At 33.7% G+C, this 18,854-nt stretch overlaps 1 protein-coding gene across 4 annotated transcripts in view; it reads left to right on the forward strand.

Moving 5' to 3' along the window:
• The window catches only part of LOC114034228 (chromodomain-helicase-DNA-binding protein 1), a 118,445-nt gene that overhangs the window by 84,875 nt on the left and 14,716 nt on the right, over nucleotides 1-18,854 (forward strand). The window contains exons 27-35 of one of the 4 annotated variants that reach the window (XM_027849827.1): nucleotides 1,700-1,741; nucleotides 2,929-3,067; nucleotides 3,271-3,421; nucleotides 5,827-5,949; nucleotides 6,684-6,812; nucleotides 7,247-7,510; nucleotides 8,060-8,200; nucleotides 11,937-12,115; nucleotides 13,510-13,606. In XM_027849827.1, the coding sequence (XP_027705628.1) occupies nucleotides 1,700-1,741; nucleotides 2,929-3,067; nucleotides 3,271-3,421; nucleotides 5,827-5,949; nucleotides 6,684-6,812; nucleotides 7,247-7,510; nucleotides 8,060-8,200; nucleotides 11,937-12,115; nucleotides 13,510-13,606 (1,265 nt within the window). The remainder of the gene's footprint in view (nucleotides 1-1,699; nucleotides 1,742-2,928; nucleotides 3,068-3,270; nucleotides 3,422-5,826; nucleotides 5,950-6,683; nucleotides 6,813-7,246; nucleotides 7,511-8,059; nucleotides 8,201-11,936; nucleotides 12,116-13,509; nucleotides 13,607-18,854) is intronic. The other 3 variants (XM_027849828.1, XM_027849829.1, XM_027849830.1) reach the window with 3 other exon arrangements.

Below are 18,854 nucleotides of genomic sequence, written 5' to 3' on the forward strand. Positions count from 1 at the left end.
GCTAACTTTTGCTTTTGTTTAAGTTTTAATTTTAATTTTAATTTTTAATTTGTTTTAAGTTTAATCTTTAATTCTTAGCACAAGACCAGCCCTCCTCCTTTTTTGTTCATACAGTTTTTTGATGACACCTACTTCTTTACGATTCTTTATTTGTTACATGTTGCAACTTGCTTATACATACCATGTGCCTCTCCTTTGCCCTGCATGATACACATTTAATTCTTTGGAGACTACTATTACATAATCCACAAATCATAGAATAATAATTGTCAAATATTTATATTAAAAAGTTAGGCTTTAATTTCAGAAAGAAGTTTGGAGTCATTAAAGGTGAAAAGGACCCACCTTTTCAATATTGAATCTCTTTCATCTGTTTGCAGTGTCTGTCCAAAGCATATATGCCAGTGAATGCCAGCTATATAGACTGTCCATTTAACTGCATGTCATAGCCTGGACAATATGTATTTTTTTTGGCAAGGCAATTGGGGATAAGTGATTTGCCCAGGGTCACATGGCTAATAAGTGTCAGGTGTCTAGTCTGAGACCAAATTTGAACTCAGGACTCCAAATTTGAAGGCCGGTGCTCTATCTACTGTGCCACCCTCCTTCCTTCCCTCCCCCCGAAGTATTCTGGATCTATTTGATTTTTCCTGTTTAGTTTTAGAACTTATCAAGGAGATCTTATGATGATGCAACCAGTGAAAAGTAATCTCCCAGTAGGAGCTTCTGCAAGACCATTAGGGAATTTATATAGATTTAAAATAACCAGTTTTGAATTTATAAGTTTTCTTGTACTATAGAAATGACTGAATTAAGTAATGTTATATTATTGGGCTCTCCAGGGCTCAAAGTTATCCCCAACGTATTTCCTAGATTCTCTCTATTAGTCTTAACAAAAGAAAGAGTTACTGCTCTTGGGTGGCAGGAAAGACAAAAGCAGAGCATGAAGCAGGCTGCATGATATTGAGAGAGAGCTGTTGATAGAAATGCTAAATATTGCATATTCTGACAGTTGTCATGTGCTAACAGATAAGGTTTCACTAAGTGGTAGTTTTGCTTAATGATTTTTTTGTTTTTTTGTTATATGAAGAAAGTTCTTTGGGTGGTGTTGATGGTAGTATACAGTTTTGACTGGGGTTAAAGAAAAAAAAAAGGCATCCAGAAAATTTAAAGAAAAGAAAATGGTTATAAGAATTATTCATCTGATCCCATCCTTTAGTGTTGATGAAATTGGTCATCACTTACTTAAATATGTTAAAGATGTCTGGGAGTGAGTTTAGATTAGTTACGCATCATTCCATTTAAACGATTTGAAATGCAAATGTACTAAATACTGAATGATTTTATTGCAAATTAATTTTTTTGTGGGGGGGGAAATTCAAGCATGGAAGCATGGAAAAAGGCTATTTGAGTGGATGTAATCTTGTCTTTTTTGATGCACAAAATAGTTTAAACAAATTTTTGAATGACATTTTCTGTCTGTGAGGCAATTTAAACAAAATAGCAAAAAAGTAGATGGTTCGATTAAATGAAATAAACTGTATAACCTGTGATTTAAAATTAAACTTACAGGATTATTGCAAAACAATAGAGCAGGCCAGTTTATTTCTTTACATGTAGTATTGTTTAACTAGAAAATGACTTCTGTGTGAAACTGATTAAATGAGGTTTTGAGAAATTTTTTTTCTCTGTATTACAGGACTCTTGCTATTTGAACACAGACCTTTTATGACAGAACCTTGTAAGGAAACACCTACTGGTTCTTTTTTTTTTTTTTTGGTAACTTTGTTTTATTCCATTAATAGGAATTTAATTTCCCTCTCTCCTCCTGTTGAGATAAAAAAAAAAAACAATTTCCCAAATTTGCCAAGTCTAAAAATGTATGTTTCATTCTCTGTCAATTAGTATTTCTTAAGTGCCTACTATGTGCCAGGCACTGTTCTAAGCATTGGGAATACAAAGAAAAGCAGAAGATAAGTCTACAAAGAGTTCAGTCAAATGGTGCAGACAACAAGAAAAATATGTGCAAAGACACTATATACAGAATAAATGGAAAATAATGAATAGAGTAAAGGCACTTGAATTAAGAGATTTGAGAAAGGCTTCCTGTAGAAAGTGATATTTTAGTTGAGATTAAAAGAAAAGAAGCTAGGAGGTGGCTTTGAATGCTAAACAGTGGATTTTGTATTTGATCCTGGAGATGATAGGGGGCCACTGGACTTTATATACTCATGTGAAGGTGATATGATCAGACCTGAGTTTTAGAAAAATCACTTTGGTGGCTGAATGGAGGGTAATCTAGAGTCGGGGAGAGACATGTAGCAGGCAGACCCACTAACAGGCTGTTGCACTAGTCCAGGCCTGAGGTGTTGAGGGCATGTACCATGGTAGTGGTGTTATCAGGGGAGGATAAAAAGGGATATTATGGGAAGATATTCCAAAGGTGAAATAAACAGGCTTTTGCAACAGATTGGATATTGGAGGGAGAGAGAGTGAAGGGTTGAGAATGATGTCTAGGTTGCAAGCCTGGGGACTGGGATGATGGTGGTGCTTTCATTCTGTATCACCTCTCTGTTTATAGTAGTTTTTATCATCAGTCCTCTGTAATTATGATTGTTCATTGAATTGTACAAAGTTCTTAAGTATTTCAAAGTTGTTTGTCTTTGTGGTGTTGCTTTTATGTAAGTTATTTTTTCCAGTTCTTCTTGCTTAATTTTGCATCAGTTCATACATGTCTTCTGGTTTCTCTGAAATCAATCTTTTGTAATTTTGTAATGGTATAATAGTACCCCATTGCATTAATTTACCATAACTTGTTCTTTTGAGTATGTTATCTTTATATTGCTATACTTTGTATCCTGTAAAGTTGTTATATATTATCATATTATGTCATACATAATTACATCATAAAAATTTATGTTTTTTAAGGTGGTAGACTTGGAAAAGTGAAGGGTCCAACATTCCGAATATCAGGAGTGCAAGTGAATGCCAAACTAGTCATCTCTCATGAAGAAGAATTAGTGCCATTGCACAAATCGATTCCTTCAGATCCAGAAGAAAGGAAACAGTGAGTGTTTCCCCCTATTTAAATTTTTTTTGATAATTAATAGTTTGTATATGTGTTATATCTGGTTTTCACAATGATATGTCTTAGGTAGTTTTAAAATTGAAATAAGGCATTTTTTAATGGAGACAATAATCTTGAAAAATTCCTTTTATATATAAAAATAAAACAAAATGACTTAATAGGGTAATTAATTTTCTTGTTAGGTATACCATCCCATGCCACACAAAGGCAGCTCACTTTGATATAGACTGGGGCAAAGAAGATGATTCCAATCTATTAATTGGTATCTATGAATATGGGTATGGCAGCTGGGAAATGATTAAAATGGATCCTGACCTTAGTTTAACACACAAGGTATGTATGTTTCAACATTCTCAATTCACATTTTGGGTTTTTCTTTGGTATTAATGTAACCCTTACCTCTTTGAATTGAAGCTTTAGATAAGGATTCAGGACATCTACATTCTAGTCCTTTCCTTGTAAAGAAGCTAGATGTATAGCGGTTATGAGACACTTTGATTTTGTGCATTTCTGGGCATATCCCTTGACTTTTCTCAGCCTAAATTTCCTCATCTGTAAAATGGGGATAATTGAGTACCTACCTCCTAAAACAGGATATGGTCACAAACAAGCCTTACTGAATCCAAGGCCATTATAGTATCCTACTCCATGACATGCCCAATACCTAAGTTCTCTCCAGTTCAAAAATTCTCCTTTTTGTGGCAAATTCAAGGCAGGAATACTTAACCTTTTTATAAGTCAGTGACCCCTTTGGCATTCCAATAAAGGCTATAGACTTCTCAGAATGTTTTTAAATGCATGAAATTGAATACATGGCCTTATAGGAAGCCAATCATATTAAATATAGTTATCAGATTTTTAAAAATTCTACATGCCCAAAGAATCCCTTACTCTTAATACATTTTTAAAAATTTTAGATGACTAAACTCTAAAAATGGGTTTTTGATAAATGCTTCTGTTTTCTAATGCCATAAAAAGTTTTTGACATTTTCTTTAAAAGTTCAGAATAATTATTTAAAACATTAAGTGCTTTAAAATTTTAGGTTACTTTAATCTTTCTATATAGCAAGGGCTAAAAGCAAAATTGGTCCTAATGAAAGGAAGCAAATTTGATCTCACAGGTATCATTGATATTTGTGGATAGGGATGAGACCTATGACTAAAATATGACTCTAAGAATGTATACATCATTCAAAAGAAAGAATAGCCAAAAAATGGGACATCGTAGCATTATATGTTAGGAAGATACGTTCATGAGAGGAAAATCAGAAGCCAGAGCTGGGAATAGTGTAGTGGAGAATATCTCGGGTAAAAGATCAGTAAAGGCAAACACAGAACCAATATTGTCATTAGAGTAGACTTCTCTTTTCTCTGCCAGTGATTTGGATAAAACACGGATCGCATGTTTACCAGATGTACAAATGACATAAATATGGGAAAATTAACTTGGTTATCAGAGTTAGGATCCAAGAATACCTCCACAGGTTGAGCTGGGTAAGATGTAATTTAATGGAAATAAATATGAAGTCTTCCAGTTGGGTTAAAAAATTCATCTTACAAATACATAAGTTGAGGGAGACATGATTAGAAAGTAGTTTGAAAAAGATCAGAGACCATTAGTAGATTACAAACTCAATATGAGTCAACAGTGTGTGACTTGGCATCTTTAAATTAAAAAAAAAAGAAGAAAGAAATATAGCTGAATTCCCTACCTTGATTAAACACATTACTAGATTTCTAGTCACAGAGGATCAAAAACTAGGAAGTCAGAGGCATAATACCTAGCAATAAGGAGATGATAGTACTAGTACCCTTTGTACTGGTGTGACCGCATCTGGAATATTGTGTTCAGTTTTGAGCATTTTGCATTTTAGGAAAGGGGGAAGAATGATAGCTGTACTCAAGTATTTAAAGAGGGATTAGACTTATTCTTACTAGCCCCTCGGAGCAAAAATAGGTAGATTTTGGGAAGAGTTAGATTTATGTTTGGGGTAAGGAAAAAGCTTTCTAACAGAATTATCTAATATCGTTTTATTTTGAATTGTCAGAGAGGGAAAAACTTAAAGGTTTTAAAATTTGTATTAAAGTTAGTCTTTATCAAAGAAAATAAATGTTCATAAAGTTATTTACTAAATCCCTATTATAAAGCTCTCTGCAAAGTTCATGCTGTGAAATCTCCATATAGGTAATGTCATTTATCACGATGTTTAGGAGGCTATACTTAATGTGTGGTCACTGCGTAGTGTAATAATTAAACTTGTTTATATACAATCTGAAAATTTATAGTGAATTCTGCTTTATCTTATAGTATTGCATCAAGTGTCCAGTTAAAAGCCCTTCTATGACTGGAGGGAAAAAAAAGGAATTTCACAATAGTTCTCTCCTCCTTTACTGGTTTAAACCATTGATCTCTTCCCATTTTGAAGAGTCTTTAGAAAAGTAGTATAATTCTATCTTTGAGGAAATTCTTTTTGTTATGTTATTTAATGCTTTATATTCCTTGAGAATTCATTCCCATGAAACAGTCAGGAACTTTCCTATTCTGTGGAAAAGGGTCAAAGCAGATTTTACAAATCATATTTTTTTAAACTTCTTATAAGTAATGTTGCTGCATAGAAAACCAAATGAGTTTTTGGTAATCATTAAAGAACTACATACATGTTGGCTATTATTATTATTACTGCTGTTATTATTAATGATTCAATATGATGAGACTTTAAAAGTTAGTTACTTTTCAGATTCTACCAGATGATCCTGATAAAAAACCCCAAGCAAAGCAGTTGCAGACCCGAGCAGACTACCTCATTAAATTACTTAATAAAGATCTGGCAAAAAAAGAAGCCCAGAGACTTTCTGGTGCAGTAAGTACAATTCATTTACTATTGGGTTTCTCTAAATTTGATAAAAAATTTTATTATCTGAAGAGTAATTTTTCCTACTTTTCTCATTTTTGTTCCTTCATTTTTAATATCTCACTTCCATCATGAATCCTAGGACAAAAAAATAGCAGAAATAGGATACCATATAGCTGACTCCTTTTTTGGTGGATGTTGTGGTAGAATGAGAAGGCAAAAGTTTACGTTTAGAGAAATGATGGAGATTGGAAGAAGGGAGCTTGTGGGAGCACCGCAGAGGAAAATTTAGGCAGGAGGTCATGAAGGTATTGGTCCTAGAGGTGGGATAGGATTACTAAAAGAGAGGTAGGAAAATAAACTATGGACTTTTAAGTTTTGTGCAAGACTATAGGGGCAACAATTGGAAGTTCATGAAATTTGGAATCATTTTCACTGTTACTTTTGATACATGCCCTGGGGAAAAAAGTATTCCTAACTTCAACTCCGAGTATAGAAACAATTACTATTAGTATTTATAGTTTAGATTTGGGGAGTTATTATTGAATTCCACATAATTTATTTGTTGACCTCCATTATCTTTGTGGATTTGTTTTTATGATTGCTAATTGCTTGTCACTAAAAAAATTAAAAGTGGCCGTAAATATTTGTGATATCTCACCATTTTAAATTTAGTAATGAATTACGTTCTGCAAAATGGAATCTAGAGTTAATTAGTATAAAAGTGAAATCCTTATTTTTAGGGAAATTCGAAGAGGAGGAAAATAAGGACTAAGAAGAATAAAATGGTGAAGTCTGTTAAAACGAGAGAAGAAATAAGGAGTGATTCTTCTCCATTGCCCTCAGACAAATCTGATGAGGATGATGACAAGGTGAGAATATTTTTTAAAATGATTGATTTTTTTTTTTTGCTCTTTTAAAGATACTTGATGAGTCTCTTATTGATTTAAATTAATAACTTGAGTTAAGTCATCTGCCATAGTTTTCCCACATGGAAATTCTCTTTATGATTCGTATTTCATGGCTCAACTTATGCAAAGTTCTACTCATCACTAAAGTCCTTTCTTTCAAATATTTGCCATTTGAATTCTTTTCCTTCCTAGTTCATTATGAATATTTGATGGGGCTGCTTGCCTTCATTTTATTACAAGAAAAGCTTGCATGTACCAACAGGATTTGAAGTCCTTTTATTCAGATTCCATATTCATGCAAGTGCCCCTTATTGTAGAAGGGATTATTAATTTTTCATTAGTTAGCTATTGCTGAGACTTGGTTAGTAATATGGTGCAAATTTTGCACTTTGCAGGATGAGATCACTTCTGTGAAACATCCAAATAGAAAAGTAAAAGCAGAAAAAGACAGTGAAGAAAAATCTGAGCCAGATGTTTGTGTAAAGAAGGAACAAGAAGAAAAAAGGGAAGCAAAAGAAAAGGAAAATAAGAGAGAACTTAAAAGGGAGAGAAAAGAAAAGGAGGATAAGAAAGATATAAAGGAAAAAGATATTAAAGAAAAAAGAGAAAGCAAAATAAAAGAAGCTATGCAGAAAGACAAAGACATAAAGGAAGAAAAGGTATGACAATCACATTATGCAACTTTAAAATATGGAAAATTGAATAAAATATTCACATCTGGGGAAGAAACACTGTCCAACAATTCCTCCAATATTTTAGTTATGTTGAAAACCTTTCCCTTAAAGACCTTATTATTTCTACCTCCAGCAGAGAAGAACAACAGTTTGGAAACAAATTGATAATATGTCCTTAATAATATAAAAATAATATATGTGTAGTACTTTTTAGCTAAAACACTTTGCATACATTGTCTCATTTTAAACCTCACAATAGTCCTATTGGGTAGGTAATACAAGAATTACTAGTGAGTATATTATTATCCTGTTTTTTAGTGAGGTTAAGTGACTTACCAAAGGTCACTTAATGTAGAAAGAAATTACAGGAAGTTTACACATTTTCTTCATTTTTCATTTCCCCAATTAAATTTGGCGAAGGTAGGATTTTAAGAAATTTAGTAAGGATAAGTACTATTGAGTCTAAAGTTTAGAAAGGTACATTTTTTGCTATAGTCAGTTTTCTAGAATTATTTTGTTTTTTTTTCCTCTTAGCTCAGTGAAACCAAATCTGATAGCAAAGAAAAATCTAAGAAATCCACACTTTCAGACGCTCCAGTTCATATCACTGCAAGTGGTGAACCAGTTCCTATATCTGAGGATTCTGAGGAGCTGGACCAGAAGACATTCAGTGTTGTAAGTAATAGGCTTTCTCTCAGCATTGAGTTATTTTAATATTATTTCATTTGACACTATATTTTTATAATTTAGGTCTCTCTAGTTTGCAGATTAAAAAAACCATATTAGAATTAAATTGAATAATGCTGTAATTCACATTGATTCCCATCATAATGGCATTTATAACATTTACAGAAAGTTTTTTTATAGGTCACTTTCAGTAAGGACATGGAATATATTTTATTAAATTGTCCCCTAATTCTAAGGTCTTATGTTTCTTAATTATATCATTTGTCCTCTAAAATAGTCTAATACCTCACTTAAAATATCGTTTATTGTAGATGGAATTCAAGATAAAAAAGAGTACATCTTGGATTGCTCCCTAAGGGAATTTAGTTAGTTGCCTTACCCATAAGACAATCTGGGACATGGCCTCTGAAGATAGCTCTCATGAGGATTCATTGTGCTCTGCTATCTAAATATGTACTGTCATGTCAAACAAGACTGCTTTGACATAAATGTTGTGAAATTATGAGATCATGAAGGAAACAAAAGAAGTCTACATGCTGTAAAAAGCAAGGAACTAATGAACCTAAGGGTTTGATGGATATTGTCTCTCAGTGATTTTTTTAGCTCTCTTGTGTTCAGCTATCATCTCTGGAACTTCAAAGTCTAGAGATCCATTTCCTTTCACTTCAGCCAGCCAATATTTATTAAGTACCTGCTATGTGTTAGTCACTGGCCTTTCTATTTACACTGCAACCACCCTAGGCCAGGCTTCCTTCACTTCCCACCTGGACTGTTGCAATAGCCTCATAATTGGTCCCGTGATGCAGTTTTCTTCCCTCTGCAATTCATTCTCCACACAGCTCTCATAGTTATATTCCTAAAGTGTCTGATTATGTCACTCCTGATCAAGAAGCTTCGTGTTCCCAGCACTGCACACTCCACACACACAACACACACACACACACACACATACATCTCGGTTCCCCATCCCTCATTGCCATTTGCATAAGCTACAAACTCCTTTCTTTGACTTTTTGAGTCTGACTATGACCTGTCTTTCCAAGATGATTACCCATTACATCTTATCACTCATTCTGCCTTCTAGCCAAATTGGTCTGCTAGCTTATCCATGGTACATGCTATTTTATCTCCAGCCTCCATGTCTTTGCACACGCTGCTGCTTATGCCTAGGTGCTTCCTCTTCACCTCTTGCAACAAACATAGTCCTGTCTCACTATCCATTCATATTGTCCAAATTCTTTGGGATTCTGGTTCATAGGATTGTCAAATACAAGGCACCTTAGGTGTCATCTAATCTCATTTTACAAACAAGGAACTTGAGGCTCAGAGAAATTGAGTAATTTGCCCAAGGTCATTCATGCAGGTAATTAGTAACAGCTGAGATTTGATTCTCACTCCTCTGACTTGAAATCCAGCATGCAGTGGATGCTTCAAGATTTCCTTTTAGTCTTCTCATGGATTACCTTATAACATACTGTCCTCATCCCTATCATTCTTATCATAAAACTTTTAGCTGCTACTATTCTGAGATTTAAGACACCCATAGTGAATTATTGCCTCTCTGGCTTCTTTACTTCAAGTAGCTCTGTGTTTATACTTTTATACTCTCTTTTTTTTCTCGTAAGGTGAGTTTCATTTGCCACCTTCCTTTCACTTGTGCCTTAGATCTCATAATTTCCCATCTTTTGTTCTTTCTCAATCATTCTTTGATGTTGATCTTTTAATTTTGCTCTTTCTTCTCTCCTTCACTACCAAGCATATTTAGGCAGTATTTTATTCTTCCTTCATTTCCTTATTGACCATTGATTAATTAACCCCCTAAAATCTGTTTTCTTTTTTCCACCTATTTACTGATACTTTTCTCTCAAAATTCAAAAAGGGAGAACCCTTTTTGCCAAATTTAATTCAACAAACATTCATTAAGTGCCCATCCTATACGATGTGCTAGGCACCAAATCTAATTGTCCATTAGTCCATATAGATGAAGATAGTGTATTCCCTATCCTTTCTTTGTTCCCTCTATAGTTAATGAATTTAGAGTTGTCCTCATCATCATTTTCAAATCTTATGCCTATTGACTTCTCATTAGCCACTTTGTTTATTCACATTTTGGTGCAATAGAATATATGTAGATATTGCTGGAGGACTACTTCCATACTCAAATACCATACCATTTATGAAACCACCAATACGTGATGATCATCTCTCTCACATAGAACTTTGTTCTGCTATTTTCTCAAATACTTATCTTTTAATATTGTCATATACCCCTATTAAGCTATAAGCTCCATGAGAACAGAGACTGGGTCTTATCTAAATTATGTATCTCCTCTAGTGAATAGTGCAGTGTGTTGTACAAAGTATGTACTTGGTAAATTTTGATGTCATTGAATGAACCTGGATAAGTTCAAAGGGCTAATGCTAAGGGTTGACAAGGTAGGCTTTACTACTCATTCCACCGCATTTAGCAGCCAGTGCTCTAAAAATGAATAAAGTTTATGCCAATACCCATTACTGCCATGCCATTAAAAGGTGAAAGCAGAAATCAAGTCACAATTCACGTATATTCCAGTGGCTTTTTATAACTTAGACTTTGGTAGCTATACTTCCCACTTACAGTCATGTTTTAGAAATCTAGTCTAAAAACATCTGATATCTATCTCATGTTGAACAACTTCAGTCCCTGTAACTCTGCTATATGTTTCTAGTTTGCCAAATGGTGTAGAATTTGTGCCCCTAAGAAAGCTTATACTTAAATTGGTAAATTCTCCATCAACCAGAATTCTTACTGTGGTTGTAGTTTCAGTCAGTTATGGCATGAGAGCATTATTTACATGATGAATCTTGGATTCACTGATCCTATAGTCCAAGACATCATCTGAGCAGTTTTTTGTTTTGTTTTGTTTTTCTGAAGCAGCTCATCTTGACAATTAGAGCAGTGTTCAATGATTAGTAATAAAAGGCCAAACACTTTATTAGGTCATTTCTTCATCTGGTGTACATGTCCAAATAAGTGTTATTCTAGAAGGAAAAAATAATTGCCAAGAATATAATGCCATTGGACTCACTACCAAAGTCATAAGAAGGAAAGTACTTTGACACCCAGGTTGTAGCCTAGAAAGACTCCCTTAAAGACCTTGACTCAGAGATCTTGGACAGTGACAGCAGCAGTTTCAACACAAGTAGGTAGCCTTTAACTGGCATTTTGCCATGGTAATTTTTAAGCAATATAGGTATTTATCATATTTATTAATTACATATAGATTTTATGATAGGCATGTAGACATTGATTTGTAACATATATTAGGATATGTACCTTTACCATTGATTTTCATTTTTTTTGAAAGGATATATACCTTAATTATTATAGAAAATGGAAGATCATTATATTGTAAAAAAAAAAAATATAGTCTCCTTATGGTATATATCTAAGAGACTTTAAAGTTGTATCCACTAATGTAAAGTTTTAAAAAATTGTGTCAAGTATAATTCAGTACTTTTACCATATTTAAATATAGTGATTTCAAACTATGTATAAATTATTACTTTACAAAGAAAACCTGGTGTAAAACAGACTTTTAAGAACCATGAAATAAGTTTTATTGTTTAATTTGGCTTAGAATAATGCTATATTTGTTAATTATAATATAATTTAAAAGATGAATGATATTTCAGAATTCACCTTTTTAACACATATTATACTTTTTTTCTCCCCATTTTATAGTGCAAAGAAAGAATGAGGCCTGTCAAAGCAGCCCTGAAACAGCTTGATAGACCTGAAAAGGGGCTTTCAGAAAGAGAACAGCTAGAACATACTAGACAGTGTCTAATCAAAATTGGTGATCATATCACTGAATGTCTAAAAGAATATACAAATCCTGAACAAATTAAGCAGTGGAGAAAGTAAGTGATGTTTTCAGAGTCTTAATCTATAATTAGGTAATTATCCATTTCCATGTTGCAGCTTTGTGAAGTTTTTGTAACTTTGTTAAGCTGTGTAAATTGCTTTAAAAGTAACTTAATTAATTTCAAACCTATATTTCTCTTTATATTGATATTGTAGTGTGGCATTATTGTATATCATTCTATGTTTTTGCATTAAACCACTAGGTGGCAGATGTATCTTTGAAAAAGCAAGTGACAACCATTGTCATGCCAGTTGCATTTTTAATCCACAAAATCAACAAAAATCCATATTTGAAATTACATTGGAGGTGATTCTGCTAAATATTAATTCATCTCTTTTTTAACTCCTCCTTGGAGCAAAAGAAATATAGAAACTTACCTTGGAGCAAAGAAGTTTAAGAAAACAAGCCAACACATTGCCCATGTCTGAAAATTTATGCTTCTTTTCACATCTCTAGTCCAGCATTCTTTTAAGAGAGGGGAAGAAGTATTTTTCACTATCATTCCTCTGCAGTCATGATTGCTTACTGCACTGATGTGAGTTGTGATGTTTTTTGGACTTAATTCCTTTGTATTATTTGGTTTCTTATGTAAATTGTTCTCTTTACTTTTTTACTTTACTCTTTATCAATTCATACAAGTCTTCCCAAGTTATACTGAATTTTAGCCTTTCCCCATTTAATGAACACTTAATTTTTAGTTTTTTGCTACTATAAAAAATGCTTTAATAAATTTTTTTTACATATATAGAACCTTTGAGTTCAAATCCAACTTTGGATACTTTCTAGTCATGTGACCCTGGGCAAGTCATTTAACCTTTGTTGGCTTTGGTTTCCTCAACTAAAAAATGGAGATAATAATAGAACCTACTTTCCAGCATTGGTTTGAGGTTCAAATGAGATAATATTTGTAAAGCACTTAGCACAAGACCTGGCACATTTTGTTTACTGTACAGTTTGCTTGTTTACTTCTTTTGATCACTAGGCGTACAACATAGCCTATGCAAAAGTTTGATGACAGAATACTGACTTTGGGGGGTAGTGAGTGGGTCAGTTTGGCTGGAACACAACAGTGTGTTGAAAAACAGTAGTGTGAGATAAATCTGAAAAGTAACTGAAAACAGACTGACAGGCCTTAAATAGGTTAAAAAGATGTCCTTTGAGATTTAAAAGTTCAAGGTACAATAACAATGTCATCACTACTTCCCATCCTAAATAATATAAGATGTAGGAGTTCTTTTTGGAAGCCTATTGTGTATGTGTCTTCTCAAGTACTATGTCTGCAGTTTGAGGGAGTCTATCTTCCATTGAATGAGGTGAAGAGAACAAGAAACATGAATTTCTTTCTTAAATTATTCTACATAAAGATTAAGAATCTTTTTTTTCTCCTAGGAATTTGTGGATTTTTGTGTCTAAGTTCACAGAATTTGATGCAAGAAAACTACACAAATTGTATAAGCATGCAATTAAGAAACGGCAAGACTCTCAGGTAATAGGTTGTAATTTTTTCCCATAAACTTACTGTGCCATGAATTTCCAAAGGACAATCAGAGTAAAACTAAAAATGTATTTTCTAGGAGCCCAGATACAAATGCATTTTTGCCCTATTGAAAAGTATTAATTGGTTGTGAAAAATACAAAGTTTTGCAGAACCACATAATATGTGGCAGTTAGCTTCAAAAGAAACTGTTCTTCCTCTAATCCTGGCAAGGCAATTGTATTTTGTAACATTGTGGTGAGGTTTGCTCATAATATGCAAATATCATTCGTAGGGTGTGTCTGTAGATAGATTATGTATATCTCTCCTTTTGTATATAACACATTTTTCCTTTCATTGCTTTTATTGATGCCTTCTTTCTTTCATGCCAGAATTATTTCTCCAAATAAACCTTCCCCCTATTGATCTCTTCTATGTAGGAAAGATAAATTTTTAAATAAAACCAACCAACACAATGACTCCCATTCAACAACATAAGCAATATTTAGTAGCCTTGCTTTCCCTACCATTATAAAAAGGGAGGAGGTTGTCTTTTTTTTTTTCTTCAAATCTAATCATTTGCCTTCTGAAATCACTATTGGTCGTTCCATTTAAGTTGAATTATGCTGGGTTTTGGTGTTGTGTTCATTTATATCATTGTAATTGTATATAGTTTTCTTCTACTTTGCTTTCTTTATGCTTTTTTACTTCATACAAGTCTCCCTAGGTTTCTGAAAGCTTCTTATTAATCACTTGACAGAATTGTAGAATTTCATATATGGAAGGCACCTCAGTAGCCACCTGGTCCAACTCAAATCTACAAAGACTTCCCTCTGCAAAATAACCAGCAATTGATCTTTGAGCCTTTGTTTGAAGACCTCCAATGAGGAGGAAAACATTGCTTGCTAAAGGCAACGCATTTCATTTTTGTATAGCTCTAATTTGGCCTAAATTTGCTCTTTTGAAACTTCTACCCATTTCTATATCTCTCTCGTAAAGACTAGGAGAACATGTCTAATCTCTATTCCAGGTGACACCCCTTCAAATGCTTGAAAGAAGCTCTCATGTGTCCCCTAAATTTTCTCTTCTCCTAGTTAAATATGCCCAGTTTCTTCAGAATTCACCTTGAAGCCTTTCATCATCATGGTTGCCTTCCTCTGAATGCTTTCCAGATTATCTTTGTACTTCATGAAATGTGTCACTTAGAAATGAATAGACAGGGTCTAACAAAGGCAGAATACAACAGAACTATTACTTATTCCTTGGAGCTATGACTCTCTCATTGTAACCTAAGATCACATTCACTTTCTTGGCCACATACCATAATTTGATTCATATTGAGCTGGCAGTCCACTAAAAACCTCTTCTTTTTTTTTTTTTCAAACAAACTACTATTTCCCCTCTGTCTTATACTTGTGAAGTTTATCTCTTAGTCAGATCAACAAGTAAGCATTTATTAAGTGCCTACTATGTGCCAGGCATTGTACTAAGCGTGGAGGATACAAAGAAAGGCAAGAAAACAAAAAACCTTGCCATTAAGAAGCTCACTCTAACACACATGTGATTTTTACATTTATCCCTACTAAATTTCATCTTGCTCATTTCACCCTATGTTTGGAGCTACTAATCAAAGAGGGCTCGATTTGGGACTTGATTAGAGAGATAAGAGGGTCTGTCATGTCCATTTCTCGTTATTTAGATTGTTTTATAAGTCTGTAACTACACCAGGAAAGGAAAAGGACAATTCTTGACACAGCTCACAAATTCTGAAGAGTTTTGGGTACAATCAGTCAGCTCTCAAACTGTTGGCTAGTGTGTGGATCACAATTACCAAAAGGATTCCTCAGATGTTTGTAGGTAAGGGAGTGAGCTACATCCGGACCCATAGAATCTCGGATCACACGATATCCACCAATACCAACACAGGCTCCAGCATCTGAGATTTGTGCAGTAAACAGCATTGGAACTTGGTTGACTTGCTCTTCTACTTTTATGCAGAATCTGCCTTGCTTCTGATGTGTAATCACCATCCCTCACTTCGTAGCCTGTTTTTCATGGCTTATGGGGACAATGATTGACTAAGATGCTGGGGGCCAAGTTCATAACTGGCACTTTCTGGGCTCCTTCACTACTGTTTCATGCAGGAACTTTGGCCTGATTATATTTTCTTATGTTATCCCATCCTACTGTTTCTTTTGAATAAAGTATATTCTTCCAGAACTATATTCCAGTCAGGGGTGTCATCCCCTTTGTATCAGCAATTTGAGCCATGAGGTCATATTTTTCTCACTGTCCTAGGGTCTCTAGTTCATGTTGTTTTTTTCTCATCCTTTGTGCAAATATGTAAGGACATCTGAGGCCATTGATTTTATTGCTGATTCTTTTCTTAGATTTTATCATTTGAACTTTTGGGTGCATCAGTTAGCGTTCTTCTTACATTGTAGCTACAACTCTTTGTGTCTAGCTTCATCCTTAGGTAGAATTTTTCCTTTTTCATTTTATAAATTTGGTGTACAAGAATTTGGGCAGTTAATTTCTTACTAGCCCTAGTTAGGTATATCCAAGAGTGTGGTGGTAAATTTTAAGAGCTGGCTCTTCAGGAGGAAAATATATGTGTACAACACACCTTTAAGTTCAATATTCATCATTAACATTTTCTCCATTACTTTGTTATGTCTAGACAAATAATACGATAACAGATCAAGCCCTGATTTCTGGCATTTGCGGATTTCTGAGGTATAAATCCTCACACTGAAAACTTTTTAACAGTCAGCTCTCAAACTGATAAAAGCTGCCTCCATCACCCCTCTAGGTTTAATGTCTCATGCCTGTCCAAGAGCTTGTTCCTTTATTTTAGGACATGATTCAGAGATTTAAATCCCATTCTCAGATACTTGCTTCTTAACCAATTTTTCACATAATAAAAATGTTTTTTTCCTTCTATTCCTTTGTTCTCTTTAGCAACAGTGACTTTTTGTCTCAAGTCTTCATTCTTGCCCAGAACTTTATAATCTTGAACAATGCTTTATATTCCTTCTGGCATTATCATTTATACCCAAATGAATCATCTAAGGAGGACAATATTCATTTATTTTGACACGTTTTTGTAGATTATCTGAATGCATGTTTTGGGAAGACCACATCCATTTTTTGTTATCAAGTCAATAAGTAGGTACCTAAATATCCCCTCAGCAGGAATCATCATTACTACTAGTTTCTAGCTATTAAGTAATCTCTCCTGACAAAATATTTAGAATTATATAATAATCATTCCTTGGAGGACAATAACCAGTTTTGAGCATCTAGCTCCCTTTTCTTTAAGAGCACCCTCAAATTAGTTTTATAACTAAAATCTACCTTGTTTTATCTTTTTTTTGTGATGTCATTCCAACCTCCTGACATAAGTCAAGATTTCCTTTTACTTCTTCTTTCCCTTTTCCCTTCTCAGTTTTCACACTGAAGTTCTTCCAGTTTTCAAGTGAAGATTTTGTCCTTGATAACCTAGAAAGTTGAATATTCTTTCTCCATCCTCTTTTTTTTTTTTAATGATCAGAAACCAGTCGGCTCTTAGCAGTCACTTGGTTGTCAAAAGAAATATAAACACTGCATTATCAGTGTAGGCAACTGCAAAATGTTTCCTTCTTGCCACACTTGCTAGAAGTAAGGTTCTTACTTAAGTTTTGTCTTTCTTGCTAGGAACTCTTGTGTAAAATCACAATTGCAAACTGCTTTTGGGTGAACATAACTCTAAATTTGTTACTCTATCATTTTGTTAATATTTGATAATCTCTTTGGTTTCTCTTAAATCTTAAAAGCCACGTACATTGTTTTCCCCTCTCTAACCTCTTACCTTGTCTAGACAGTTTATTTTACTTACCTCATCTTATCAGCTACTTTCTCCTTGAGTCTTTTTTCTTTTTCCACTTCTCTTCCTTTTCTTTATTCAGCTCAAGGCATTGCTGCTGTTTCTCCTTTACCTTGGGTTTTCAGTCTCTCTCCTTTTTTCTTTCCTTTCCCAATTCCTTCTACTGAGATTCTTCTCCCTCACCTTGCTTCTCCTTTAGATCAAGTTCTTACTGAGCTCTAGGACATCCTTTTTTTTTTTTTTTTTAAATCTCTCTAACACTTTTTTCTCCACCTCCAACCCTTCTTGTCCTTCAGCTTTTCAAGTCCTCTAAAATTCCTTCTGCTCAAATTCGGTCTCTGGCCCTCATAATTCCAAAGTCTTCCAAATCACTTTTATAGTTGATTTCTTTATTCAACTCAAGTCCATCTCCTCCTGCCCCTTTACCCATAAACATTTTCTTTCACAACTATATGTCTGTAATGGCACACTAATTTTCCATTACATTCACATACCCCTATCAGTGGGTACCTATTTGTTTCCAGTTTTTCACTCCAAATTTTATGTCAAAGAGTATGATAATGTTAGTAACTTCTTGCATAATTTTAAATAGTTCTCAGTGGTCCAATAGTGTTCTTGCACTCTCCTTCAACACTAACATTCCCCATTAACTTCTCTTTGCCAATTTAATGTGTATGAGGTTAGAGTTCAGAGTTGCTTATATTTCTAATTATTAATAATTATGGATGACTTTTAAAAATAAGATTTTCAATTTTCTTTTGAAAATTGCTTATATACTTTCACAATTTATTCACTAGGGAATGAATCTTAGACTTTATTTTTCTCGGTTCCCTGTGTATCTTAAATATCTGACTTTTAACTGAGATGATTAATCCAAAAATCATTTTCTCCATAAATAGTTTTTTCATATTCTCCTTGCATTTTTTTTTTTTTTGCAAAGGTTGTTTAATTAAGTGACTGTTATTTGTTTTGTCTTTCTTTTGTCACTTCTATCTCATGGTAAAATCTAATTACTAATGATTGTCTTAATATTTGCGTAATGTCACTTTTTATTTTTAGCTAACTTCATTTGGAATTTATTGTAGTGTACAGTCAGATACTTTCCAGTTTTCCCAGCAGTTCTGTCTACTTTTGCCACTGGTTTATGTTCTTTAGTTTAGCTAACACTGGGTGCTTATTTCTTAGTCTATTCTACTTTTTAATTTTTCTGTTCTTTAGTACTCATTACTTGTATTCTTTTGAAAACTGCTTTTTGATGCTGTTTGACTCTATCTAATAATAGCTACCTAGCATTTGTGCAGCACTTTACGGTTTGCAATGTTCTTTACAAATATTACCTCATTTTATCAACACAACAACTCTTAACAATTAGATCTTATTATTATTCCTATTTTA

Source organism: Vombatus ursinus, unplaced genomic scaffold (assembly GCF_900497805.2).
Source record: "Vombatus ursinus unplaced genomic scaffold, bare-nosed wombat genome assembly UNPS02008614.1, whole genome shotgun sequence".
NCBI lineage: Eukaryota > Metazoa > Chordata > Mammalia > Diprotodontia > Vombatidae > Vombatus > Vombatus ursinus.